Below are 13,647 nucleotides of genomic sequence, written 5' to 3'. Positions count from 1 at the left end.
GTACCGTGATGCCGAACCTATGGCACACGTGCCACAGGTGACACGCGGAGCCATATCTGTGGGCACATGAGCATTGCCTTAGCTCAGCTCCAGTGCGCATGTGCATGCCCACCAGCTGATTTTTGGGCCTTTTGAGCCTACCAGAAGTGAGGAACAGGCTGTTTCCAGTCTCCGGAGGACCTCTGGGGGGAGGGGAAGGCCATTTTCATCCTCCCCAGGCTCCAAGAAAGCCTCTGGAGCCTGGGGAGGGTAAAAAATGGGTCTACTGGGCCCACCATGCCATTGCGTGCCAAAAATGGAGGGAGCATGGGGGGCAGGGCGCATTGAATTATGAGTGTGGGCACATGCACACGTAGCCCCTCCACACTCCCCCGACTTTTGGCACACGACGGCAAAAAGGTTAGCCATCACTGATCTAGTATGATAAATCAACCTTTATTGCTCTCTGGGTCATTGGATTCACTTACCACAATAATTTGAGTTTCCAGAAACTGGGATTTATATTCTAGGCTTTTTAATAGTTATAAATGTGGTTTCCAGAAAATCAAAAAAGGCAGTTTTCATCTGTAGGGGTCAAAAGGCAGTACGTGTGCTTGTTAACTGAATTTTTTATCCTACTATGTCATTGAAATACAGTTCTGTGTCTCTGAAATAGAAAATTATCCTTGGTACATCCTGCAACTATGAGTGAGCCTGCTCTGGGGAAGAAATTCTAGACTTTAGATATGGTTTATTAATGTGTGTGTGTGTGTGTTTATTTGTGTGCACGCATGTGTGTGTAGAGAGAGAGGGAGAGGGGGAGGGAAGGAGGGAGGGAGGGAGGGAGAGACGCTGCAGCTGAATTAGAACACAGTGCTTCTAAAAGTGGCCAAGCACATTCATTCATTAGATTTATATCCCATTTTTGATTTAGAATCTCAAGGCAGTATTCATAGCACTCTTTTCTCCAATTTTTTTTTTCCCCTACAGTGACAATCTATAATATAAGACTGATCGGGCCATTTATTCAACTCAGACCAAAGTCATCTAATGAACTTTTATGCCTGAGCGTGGACTGGAATTTGGATGTCCAACTCCAACAAAAAGGGTCCGTTTATCCATTATGGTTTACCATACATGATCTCTTTTTAATTTGTTCTCACTGTTAGGGAATTTCTCCTTCGTTCTAGGTTGCTTATCTTCTTGATTAGTTTCCATCTATTGCTTCTGGTCTTGCCTTCAGGTGCTTTGGAGAATAGGATCCCCTCTTTTTTGTGGCAGCTCCTCAAATATTGGAACACTGCTATCCATATCCAATTCCTGCAACTGTTTTTCATATGTTTTAGCCTCCAGATCTTTAACCGTCTTTGTTGCTCTATTGTTTAGTGCAGAAGAATTCAGACAAAGCAGAACACAGAAGATGCCATTTGCAGCATTTTTTGGGTGACTGTTTGCAGAAACATCTATCAGAGAGCACCAAGGACCCCACAGTTCATCCTTTCTATCAGTTTCAAAAAATATTCCCAGTTGGCGTCTATAACTCCATTTTCTAACTGTGAGTTTTTGTTTTTGTTTTTTTGTTTTTGTTTTTTTTTGCTTTAATTTATATGCCACCCTTCTCCGGAGACTCAGGGCGGCTTACAATGCGTTAAGCAATAGCCTTCATACTTTTGTACATTTATACAAAGTCAGCTTATTGCCCCCACAATCTGGGTCCTCATTTTACCTACCTTAGAAAGGATGGAAGGCTGAGTCAACCTTGAGCCTGGTGAGATTTGAACTTGCAGTAATTGCAAGCAGCAGATGTTAGTAACAGTGCTTTAGTCCACTGTACTACAGGCTCTTTGTTCACTAATTATGCTTTTTTTGAGGGGGTGGGGGGAGCATTCACATTCATGAAACATATGCACCTGTTAAGTTAGAAAAAGCATATATTAAATTAATATACTTGAATTAGATTGTGTTTATTTATTTGTTTGTTGTTTATTCAATCAATTTCTATAGCTGCCCAACCCAACCAAGTGACTTTGGTTTTGCCTTTTTGTGGAACCAGAGCTAAAGGTTGGTTGCTGAATGCTGGATGTAATAAGATATGATGCCTGAGAATAAAACATAATGCTTTGCAAATGTCAAACACTGAGCAAAATGCACAAGAATGTATGTTTCCTTGATTGTTTAATGTTTTTATGGATTAACAGATACAGTGCTACCTTGATACTCATCATTAATTGGTCCTGGGAGGCCCAATAACTACCAAAAATGATGAGTAACAAATTCATTTTTCCCATAAGGAATAATATACTGAGTCACAAAGCAGCCGACACCAACAAGTTCTAGCTTGTGCGTTGAGTACCAATCAAACGCTGAGTACCGGAACAAAAAATTTGCATCAAAATGCATTGAATATCAAATTTGATGAGTTTCAAAGCAGTAAAGTTACAAGATTTCACTGTAAATAAAATTTGTTGTAAGATTAGAGATGTATTATTTAATATTTCAGTATTTTTTGTAAGGAAACATAAAAAGGTAAAGATAAAGGTTCCCCTCGCACATATGTGCTAGTCGTTCCCAACTCTAGGAGGCGGTGCTCATCTCTGTTTCAAAGCCGAAGAACCAGTGCTGTCCGAAGACATCTCCGTGGTCATGTGGTACAGATATTAAAGAGACTATGTTCATACAATGCAGATAATTGTTGTCTTGTTGCCCCAGTGAATTACAGGTAGTGCTCAACTTACAACAGTTCATTTAGTGACTGTACAAAATTATAAAGGCACTGAAAAAGTGACTTATGACAGTTTTTCACATTTACAACCACTGCAGCATTCCCATGGTCACGTGATCAGAATTTGGATGCTTGGCAACTGACATGTATTTATGACAGTTGCAATGCTCTGGAATCATGTGATCACCTTTTGCGACCTTCTGACAAGCAAAGCCAATACAGAAGCCAGATTCACTTAACAACCATCTTACTAGCTTAACAACTGCAGTAATTCACTTAACAACAGTCTCAAGAAAGGTCGTGAAACGGGGCAAAATTCACATAACAACTCTCACTTAGCAACAGAAATTTTGGGCTCAATTTTGGCTGTAAGTCAAGGACCACCTGTATATTATAGCTTAAGAAGTCGGCCTGGCTCACACAAGATGCTATGATAACATATGAGAGCCACAGGTTACCTCAGCCCCATATCAGCCTAGGCTAGCATATAATGTGATCCTACCTAGAGAATCTCACCTCTTCTAGGTCCCCAGGGTAAGGGGCTGGATCCCACGCGACCAGAGTTCCCTGGGCATAGAGTTGTCCTTCCAGAAAATGCTGCTCTGGAGAAGCCATCAGCTGTGAAGAAAAATGTGGATGAGAACATTTTTTTAACCCACAAATTCAAGCCAACCATGCAGCCGCAAGGAAAACAATCTAGTGACGTTCATGGCAAGCCTGGCCAATTTATTTGAATAAGAGTACTTCCCCTTCGTTTAGAAATAACTCAGAAACAGGAATATCCTACATTTTACAAGAATTGCCCAGAAGCACCTTATATATTTGCATAGAGGGAGAGCCCCAAATGTCAGAGTCTACTTCTTTTGTGGTATGCATTTTTTTCTCTCTACCCTTTTATATTTGTGCTGCTGCATTCTAAGCGATTCGCCCTAATGCCTTTGGTTGACAATGCTAAATGCGGACATCTTCAAGCAGCACTTTGCAGATTTGCTGGCGGTGATCTGACTAGGTCCGAATTACACAGAGTATCATTCAACTTCTTTGGAACTCCTTAAAGGCAGCTATGGGAATAGTTGTATACAAATATACTTGCATATCAGAATTATCCGTAGGCCTTGCCACAGCAGGGAAATAGGATGTTGACGTCATCTGGAAAGTCCCGACTGCCCAGGCCAAGAAATACCTACATGATTATTCTCGTACCAGCCTGGGAAGGGTCTACATAACTACTATAATATGAGTGTATGCAACCCGATCATGTAACCACCCCCAATCCCGCCTTGCTATGATGCTGTATAATGAGTTTTATGAATTTCTAATAAAAGGGGGTGACGGAGTCAGCTCTGGGCTCCCATCCCGAGATATCTGTTTGCGTGTCTCATTTCTCTCATGGGAGACCACCACATCTGGTGACCCCGACGTGATCTCGTGAAATGGATACATCTCAGTGTGAGTCCGCAAGGGAATACGTCCCTGCCGACCCTCTACTTATCGCCTGGAATAGGCACGGTGCACCCAACGATGTCGCTGGCGACTGACTCTTCTTTTCGTAAGTATGGGGGTTGGAATGTCTGCAGCTCAGAAAACTCATGTAGAAGAGTTGAGACAATTGGGCAGGAAAAAATATCTCTCTCCTCAAGAACAAAATTTTACCAAATCTCTTTCTAAAAGTGAGGCTGTTAAATTACTTGCTTATGTGTGGGCTCTATGTCCGTCCTATCCAAAGGGCGGATCTCTAAAAACGGAGACATGGAAGAAGATTGGCGAAGTCTTCCACCAACCTCCTCGGGTGGCACCCGACATTCTGTGCCTTTGGAAAAAAGCCTATACCTTGATTCAAAACCACGGTGGTTCACCTCACCAGCCTTTATTAGATCCGGCGCCATACCGGACTCCTTCAGTCATGGTGACTACCCCGCTGCCTTTAGTTGTGCGCCCCCTTTCACCCACGGCTCCCGAAGCCCCGGTTCCTCTTGCCGCTGCCCCTGCTCCTGTTTCTCAACCTGGTCTTATTCGCGGGGCATACCAAAAAGCCTTAAAATCCGGCACTTTAGATGCTGCCGATCTAGCCGACACCGAGTTGTTCCCGTTCATTTTCCCTTTTTCTTTCTTTCTTTCTTTTTTTTTTATTGAAAAAGTTTTTCAAATACAGATTTTCCCCCACTTTCCCCCCCTCCTCCCTAACCCCCCTCCCCCTCCCCTTTTCTGCTATTCGCCAGGGGGCGACAGAGTCATACGCTGACTTCGTTAACCGCTTGCAACTCGCGGTAACCCACCAAATTTCCAACCAAGAAGCGGCAAAAGAAATTTTGATGAAACTTGCTTTTGAACATGCGAATGCAGATTGTCAATCTGTTCTCAAGCCATTAGTCTCTAACCCGGCCTCCACTCTGGCGGATTTTCTTAAAGCTTGCCGTGTTATCGGCACCCAAACCTACCAGATGGATACATTGGCCGCAGCCCTAAAAAAGGGGAACCAACCTCAAGGCACTTGTTTCAATTGTGGAAAACCTGGCCATTTCAAAAAACAGTGCCATGCCCCAGGTGGCGGTGCTGCCCGCCCCCTACCTAACTTCAGTGCCAAACCAAAGACAGTATGCCCTAAATGTAAAAAGGGCTACCATTGGGCCAATCAATGTCGAGCTTTCCCTCGAAATCAGGGAAACTAATAACGGGACTTGCAGCTAGCCCCCCTCCAAAGGCTGCACCCTCTCTTTCCTGTGGCAACATTTCCTTCTCTCCTGTCACTTCCTCTCCGCTTTCCGCCCTGCCCTGCTGCCAAGGCATGGATCTGAAACTTCTTGCTGACACTTCTGTTGATTTTCCTAATCTCCTTGTTGTCGCCGACGCCCAGTTGCCCGGCCCGCTCCCACCGGATGTTACTGCAACTGTTCTCCCGGTGGCGGCGGCCCGCCAACGAGGCATCTTTGTCCTTCCTTCTGTGATTGATCCTCCACCCCAAAATTGTGTTCAGATTCAATTCTATACCAATGTCCCTGTATTGGCGAAAAAAGGGGATATTGTTGCTCGGTTGGTACTGTTACCTAAGGATGTGTCGGCTTCCTCTGTGGAACCCCCGCCCACCGAGCTCTTAGCTCTTACAAAGCCAATCACTCCCCAGAAACCGATTATGCCGTTTTTAATTAACGGCATTCTCTTTTCTGGCCTTTTAGATTCTGGCACTGACATTTCAGTCATAAGAACAGCGGAATGGCCCTCTCAATGGCCCCTTGAACCATTTCGAGCGGTGCAGGGAGTGGGCGGCACACAACAGGCAAGTTCCAGTAAAATTTGGCTCACAATACAACGTGTTACAAAAGGAATTACGGCACAAATCAAGCCAGTTGTCCTGCCCCTTCACATTAATTTATGGGGCAGAGATCTTATTTCACAATTTGATGCAAAACTTATTTTGGAGGACTAGCAATGTCTCCAACTCCCTGAAACTTACTCTGCTCTCCCCTACACCTGTCTGGATAGATCAATGGCCACTTACCAGTGAAAAATTAATTGCATTACAACAGCTGGTGGATGACCAACTGTGCTCCGGACATTTGGAGCTAACCACTAGCCCATACAATGCTCCAGTATTTGTGGTCAAGAAGAAATCAAGGAAATGGAGATTAATTCAGGATCTTCGCGCTGTCAATGCCATCGTTAAGCCAATGGGCCCACTTCAATGCGGGATGCCCAACCCAAATCTGATTCCTAAAGATTATGATTTAGTGGTCATTGATCTCAAGGACGCCTTTTTTACTATCCCATTGCATAATAACGATAAGGAACTTTTTGCTTTTTCGATCCCTCAAACTAATATGTCTCGCCCTACCCCGCGCTATCAATGGACTGTCTTACCTCAAGGCATGCTCAACAGTCCCACAATGTGTCAATTTTATGTCGACGCAGTTCTTTCGCCTTTTTGTACTTCTCACCCTCATTTGCTGCTTTATCACTACATGGATGATATCCTCATGGCCGCCCCGGGTCCTCCCGGCACGGTCCGACCTTTTCTCCCTGAACTGATTCAGCACCTGTCCTCTCATGGGTTTCAGGTGGCTCCAGAAAAAAATCAGACCCACCCACCTTTCTCATATCTGGGTCATAAGGTCTTAACCTCCTCCTCTTCACCCACCCTGCCTCATATTGTTCTTCTGAATCCTCTTACTCTTGTGGCCGTCCAGCAGATATTGGGCGCGATAAATTTTGTCCGCCCGTTTCTTGCACTCACCACGGCCCAACTTTCCCCTCTTTTCCTGGCCCTCAAAGGCCCTTCATCTCCCTCATCAGTCATTGTTTTGACTGATCCTCAAAAGCATGTGCTCACCCTCATTGACTCCGCGATGGCCACTTGTTGGGTGGATCGAGCCATCCCTAATGAACCTGTATCCCTTGTACTTTTTAACACCCCCTCTATCCCAACCGTTGCCCTCATTCAATATAAAAAGGGCACTGTTGCCGTCCTGGAATGGATGCATCTTCCTAATACTCCGCGCAAATCTATTAAACCCTTGCATTATATGTTCGCTTTGCTCATTACCAAAGGCCAGTTTCGAGCAAAGTGTCTCATTGGCTTTGACGTTACTTTCTTGTTTGTTCCTATGTCCCTCACCACTTGGGAACCCCTGTATGCTACCTCTGATTCCCTGCAACTTTCTTTGGCAGAATGGGCGGGCAGTGTCTCCTGTCATGTCCCGTCTGACCCTCGCTTTCAACTCCTTCACAATGTTCCGATGTTTTTCCATTCCACTCTTTCCTCATCCCCAATCTCTAATGCTGTCACTGTGTATGTAGACGGCAGCAAATCTTATGGAGCTTGTGTGGAAAGAGGGGGCCCAGTGGCAGACCAAAATCACCCCTCCTCAAACTTCTGCTCAGCGGGCCAAATTAGCCGCTACCATCTTGGCTTTTCAAACTTCCCCACCTCTCCCTTCAATCTTATCCTTGACAGCCTTTATGTTTACAAGGTTCTCACATCCTTGTCGGACTCCTATATCTCCCCATCTCTTGATGATAATATTTTAAGTTTATTTATAACCCTACAATCCCTTCTTCATGCTAGGACTGAACCCTTTTTTCCAGCCCATATCAGAAGTCACCAACCATTTCCTGGTATTATTCAAGAGGGAAACTCTCAGGCTGATGCTGCAGCAGCCGCTGCCCTTACTGCCCCTTCTGATCTCTCTATTCTCTCCTTGCCCCCTATTACCCCGTGGCTAGCCACTCTTACTTTCACCAAAATCGTAAGGCCTTAATGAAACAATTCTCTCTCTCTGCAACGGAGGCCTCTGCTATTATTCAACAATGCCCCACTTGCAGCTTACAAGCGCACTCTGTCCCCCTGGGGGTCAACCCCCGGGGCACGGAGAGTTATCAATTATGGCAAATGGATGTCACGTTGTATACAACATTTGCCCCCTTGAAGTATGTTCATGTTTCTATTGATACGTACTCAGGATTTATTATGGCCTCCGCGCAGAGGGGTGAAGCCACCAAACATGTTATTAATCATTGTATTCGGACTTTTAGTATTCTGGGCAACCCCAAACAATTAAAAACGGACAATGCCCCTGCATATACTAGTGGTGCCTTTGCACACTTTTGCCAACGGGCTAATCAGACCCTAAAAAAGGCCCTTGATGCTCATATAAAACAGAAAGGGGAAAATACCCCCGGCTTGCCTGGAATACAAAATACCTTGAACCTTGTCTTGTTTACCCTCAACTTCCTCAATGTTTCCGGCACCCCCGGGTCAACCTCCGCAAGTCGGCACTTTTCTGCTTCTCCTACAGACTCTCCACGACCGCAAGTTTATTATCGCTGTCTTCCAGATCCTATGTGGAAAGGCCCGGCCTCTCTTGTCACCTGGGGTCGGGGCTACGCTGCAGTCGACGACAATGGCGAAATTATAGGGACTCCTGCTCGCTGTGTTCATCCATATATGGTCACTTAACCATGTCATTGTGACCAATGATCCAGGGACATGGGCCAGCAACGCATTTGTGAGAGATTTGAATAACGTTGCTTTACTTCGCAATAAAACTAACTGTTGGATCTGCATGCACATCCCCTCTGATGGGAAAACAGGCTTGGCGCTTCATAGTGTGCTTTTCAATGAGACCGGATGGACGTTCCTGTGGCCCCACACAACAGCCCTGCTTAAGCACACGTATGCTGTCCCTACCCGGATTTTAGAGCCAGCCCGTTTTTGTTTCAGCAGCGCCGGCCTGTCCACTAACGCCACGTACATGAGGACTTATACCAATTGTTATCGGACCATTACATGGAACTCGGCGGTCACTAAAAACTTAGATCTCCAGGGGTATCTTGCCCAATCTCGGGGTGGCAATGAACTATCGGGATCTTCATTTACTAAATAACTGGACAGTACATATGTTCAACGAGACTATCAAGGTGCTGAAGCTGATGAACAAAGAACTGGCTGAAATCAGGGAGGTGGTCTTACAAAACCGATATGCCTTAGATATTATGCTAGTAACTAAAGGAGGCGTTTGTGCCCTCATGCACTCACATTGTTGTACCTATGTATCTGATTATCAGTATAACATCACTCCCACCATAGAACATATGGAAAACATGATCAAAAACAATCCCTTATCATCCGATGGATCTGGTGCCATTGACATCTGGGCTGCCCTTTGGTCATGGCTCCCGGATGGTTCTTGGTTGAAATCAATTATGCCAACTATTGTATCTATACTCATACTGCTTGTTTTGCTTTGTTGCTGTATCCAATGTCTCCCCTCCCTTCTGCAAATGTGCAAAGGTTTTATTCCCTCCAATAGGAAGGACGTCTTGATAAGTGAAACCAAAGCCCTTCTGGAACTGGAGGAAGCCAATCTCAACAAAACAGAAAAGGAGGAGATGTGGGAATAGTTGTATAGAAATATACTTGCATATCAGAATTATCCGTAGGCCTTGCCACAGCAGGGAAATAGGATGTTGACGTCATCTGGAAAGTCCCGACTGCTCAGGCCAAGAAATACCTACATGATTATTCTCGTACCAGCCTGGGAAGGGTCTACGTAACTACTATAATATGAGTGTATGCAACCTGATCATGTAACCACCCCCAATCCCGCCATGCTATGATGCTGTATAATGAGTTTTATGAATTTCTAATAAAAGGGGGTGACGGAGTCAGCTCTGGGCTCCCATCCCGAGATACCTGTTTGCGTGTCTCATTTCTCTCATGGGAGACCACCACAGGCAGCTTAGTAATTAATACCAGGGGTGAAATCCGGCAGGTTCTGACAGGTTCTGGAGAACCAGTAGCGGAAATTTTGAGCAGTTTGGAGAACCGGTAGCGGAAATTTTGAATAGCTCAGAGAACCGGCAAATATCACCTCTGGCTGGCCCCAGAGTGGGGTCAGAATGGAGATTTTGCAATATCCTTCCCCTGGAGTTGGGTGGGAATGAAGATTTTACAGTATCATGCCCACCAAGCCACACCCACCAAGCCACACCACACCACACCATGCCCACCAAGCCACGCCCACAGAACCGGTAATAAAAAAAATTGGATTTCACCACTGATTAATACATATTCCTGAAGGCTGCTACTCTGATCATTTTCTGGCCTTGATATTTGACTTTGAACTGAGGGTTAGATTCCAGGCATATTCAGCAAAATGCCAGGCAGGAATAGAGAAAAACATCTCAGCACTATCTCCCAACAATCCAACTTATATTGCAAAACCAGTGCTACAATTTCAGAGGAGAGGATTTTTTTCAGAGTAATAACAATCAGAGATCTTTCTCTGACTGGCAGCTAGTGAAGAATGTCAAAATACAGTACGGGGTAGTCCTCGACTTACGACCATGACTGAGTCCACTGTTGTTAAGTAAGACATTTGTTAAGTTAGTTTTGCCCCATTTTATGACCTTTCTTGCCACAGTTGTTAAGTGAATCACTGCAAGTGATAAATTATTAACACGGTTGTTAAGTGAATCTGGCTTCCTCATTGACTTTGCTTGTCAGAAGGTCGCAAAAAGTGATCACATGACCTTGGGACACAGCAACGGTCATAAATATGGTTCATAAATATGAACCAGTTACCAGCATCTGAGTTTTGATCAAATGATCATGGAGCAAAGGTCGTAACTGTGAAAAACGGTCATAAGTCACTATTTTCAGTGCTATTGTAACTTTGAATGGTCATTAAATGAAGTGTTATAAGTTGACAACTACTTGTACTAGCATCAGCAGCAAACATTACCAATAAAATGTAAACCATCTCCATTATGATAGAAGTTAGAGGTATTCATATGAACCCTGTACAGTTATCTTTGCCATTAAATTGGAACTAATACTCTAATAAATCAATTATGGAGTTGAGTTTCATTTTTTCCAAAAAAATTGTATTAAGAATGATCAATGGAAAGAATAATACGCAAAATACGCAAAATTAAAAAAAAAGACAAAAGAAAAAGACAAGAAAAAGAAAGAAGAAAAAGTAATTTCTTCCTTCTTCCCAACAAGAAACAATTTTAGTAGCTTATCACCATCTCTAAATACAAAGTGAATGTTGAGTTTCAGACGTCCACTCTTGATATGTGAGACATAAACATCACCAATGACCGTTCACAAATATCTTAAATTACAAGAGGTTTGGACACAATGGTGGCAATGGTTGCATGATCAAACCTCTGAGCCTTTTTAACACATGTATGTTTGCAATGCATGTAAAAATGGGCAGGGTTTTGATCATGTAGTCACAGCCGCCATCCTGACTTCTGACCGCACGGATATCCTTGAATATGGAAATTTTAGCATCTGTTACTTAATTAAAGATTATTTATCGGGGTTATATTCTAATTCTTTTCCAATAGCCAGATCAAGGTTTATGTTAAGAATGCATAAGGGAAAATTAGCAGAGGTGGGTTTGAAGTATCAGTTCATGTAGGTTAACTCCAGGTAATGCAATCTTTACAGTGATGGAGAATCTCTGCCAGGTTTCGGGAGGTTTTATAACCCCACAGTAATCCCAGTAACCTAGCAACCAGATCCCAAAACACAAGGCTCACAGGGCTCTCCTTATATCAGCTAAAAAACAAATGCAGGTAAGTGAATGATAGATCTCAATCCCAAAGGTGCTTTTTTCAGGAGGCAACCGGACTCTCTTGTTTTTTCTTTTGAAGATGTTTAGCTTCTCATCCAAGAAGCTTCTTCAGCTCTGACAGGATGGTGGAGAATGGAAGGATTTATATTCCTTGCGGAACGCTGGTAATCTACATCCTTTTCATTGAAGTCATTCAAGCACTTGAAGGTTTATCTGTGTCCTCAGGGTCACCTGAGTAGTACTCCTGGTTTGCAATTTCTACAGACTTTTAGCTATACAATTTGAGATGAACACCCTTTGAATGGTGTGGGAGAAGGAAGATTTGCAGAGAAAAAATTGCAGACTACAGGAACTAGGTGATCCTGAGGGCACAGATAAACCTCCAACTGCTTCAATGACTTCAATGAAAAGGATGCAAATTACCAGCTGTCTACAAGGAATATAAATCTTTCCATTCCCCACTATCCTGTCAGAGCTGAAGAAGCTTCTTGGATGAGAAGCGAAACGTCTTCAAAAGAAAAAACAAAAAAGTCCAGTTGCCTCCTGAAAAAAGCACCTTTGGGACAACCATGACCTGGATGACTGAGAATCTCTACAGACTGATAGGTCTCAATGCCAGGAAGAAAAATCCAGCGCAGGTAACTGGATCTGGGCCTATATTAGAGAAAGGCTGGACAAAGCCCCAAATGTGTCCTCAAAATCATGGCATCTGTTAAATGAGCCATCTCAGTTGGCCTTTGGGTGAAGAGGTTTCTGCTTCAGTAATGATGTCTCACTGAAGGATCCGGGTGATGATGGATTGGTACAAGTCATTTATTCTTCCATAACTCTCTGTGAAAGCTTTAGAATAGAAACTTCACTGTGGGAAATCCAAATTTAAGACAAAGAGGAATTTTCTGATCGTGATCACAAATAGGCTGCCTCCTTTGGCAGTACATGTACCATCACAGGAGGTTTTCAAGCAAAGGTTGAATAGCTTATTTGTCTGGGATAGCATAAGGATTCCTGCCCTGGGCAGGGAGATAGACTAAAAGAGTGTAACTCAAACTTGGCATCTTTTAAGAAGCATAGACTTCACATAGACTATAATTTCCAGAATTCTTCAGTCTGCATGCTGAAGTAGGAGACCTCTGAGTCTTCTGGAGTAGAAGATGTTTTGAGATCTTCTAACTTTAGGAGCTTAGGCACCTCATTTTTTCTCTCAGGATAAAGCTATTCACATTCTACCTTATAATTAAAGGTGCACGGTGCAATTTGCCTACTTCTGTTATAACAGCTGGGTCTGTAATTGTCTATAATTGTCTATAATAGGTCTGTAATTATCTGAATCAGATTTTATATCATTCCTATATATTGATATATTTGAGGACAATTAGCCAAATATATTGAACTAACAATGTAAGATATAAAATACGGTGCATATAAAAATGGCTAGACCTTCAATCACACTGGTACCTGACCCCATCTTCAGAGATGGGTTTCAGCAGGTTCTGACCAGTTCTGGAGAACCAGTAGCGGAAATTTTGAGTAGTTCGGAGAACCGGTAAATGCCACCTCTGACTGGCCCCACCCCCATCTATTCTCTGTCTCCTGAGTCCTAGCTGATTGGAAGGAAATGGGGATTTTGCAGTAACCTTCCCCTGGAGTTGGGTGGGAATGGAGATTTTACAGTATTCTTCCCCTGCCATGGCCACCAAGCCATGCCACGCCCACCAAGCCACGCCCACATAACCAGTAGTAAAAAAAATTAAAAACTACCACTGCCCATCTTCACTTGTTTGACTACCTAAGGATACCTCTGATCTAACAATGTAAAGAACTGAGGTTACTGTCTGTTTCATGGCAAACAAATGAAATTAAACCATT

The 13,647-nt window shown here is 43.6% G+C and overlaps 1 protein-coding gene across 4 annotated transcripts in view; it reads right to left on the bottom strand.

Annotated features, from left to right (window-relative positions):
* The window catches only part of LOC117667611 (beta-galactoside alpha-2,6-sialyltransferase 1-like), a 37,514-nt gene that overhangs the window by 12,224 nt on the left and 11,643 nt on the right, over nucleotides 1-13,647 (bottom strand). For 2 of the 4 annotated variants that reach the window (XR_015731611.1, XM_034421091.3), the window contains exon 4: nucleotides 3,204-3,319. Coding sequence is in view for 3 of the 4 variants with exons in the window: in XM_034421091.3 (XP_034276982.1) it covers nucleotides 3,204-3,319 (116 nt within the window). In the remaining variant the exon portion in view is untranslated. The remainder of the gene's footprint in view (nucleotides 1-3,203; nucleotides 3,320-13,647) is intronic. The other 2 variants (XM_034421089.3, XM_034421090.3) reach the window with 1 other exon arrangement.

Source organism: Pantherophis guttatus, chromosome 1 (genome assembly GCF_059756535.1).
Source record: "Pantherophis guttatus breed Tessera chromosome 1, ASM5975653v1, whole genome shotgun sequence".
NCBI classification, from domain to species: Eukaryota; Metazoa; Chordata; class Lepidosauria; order Squamata; family Colubridae; genus Pantherophis; species Pantherophis guttatus.
This window is presented reverse-complemented; position numbering and strand designations above follow the sequence as displayed.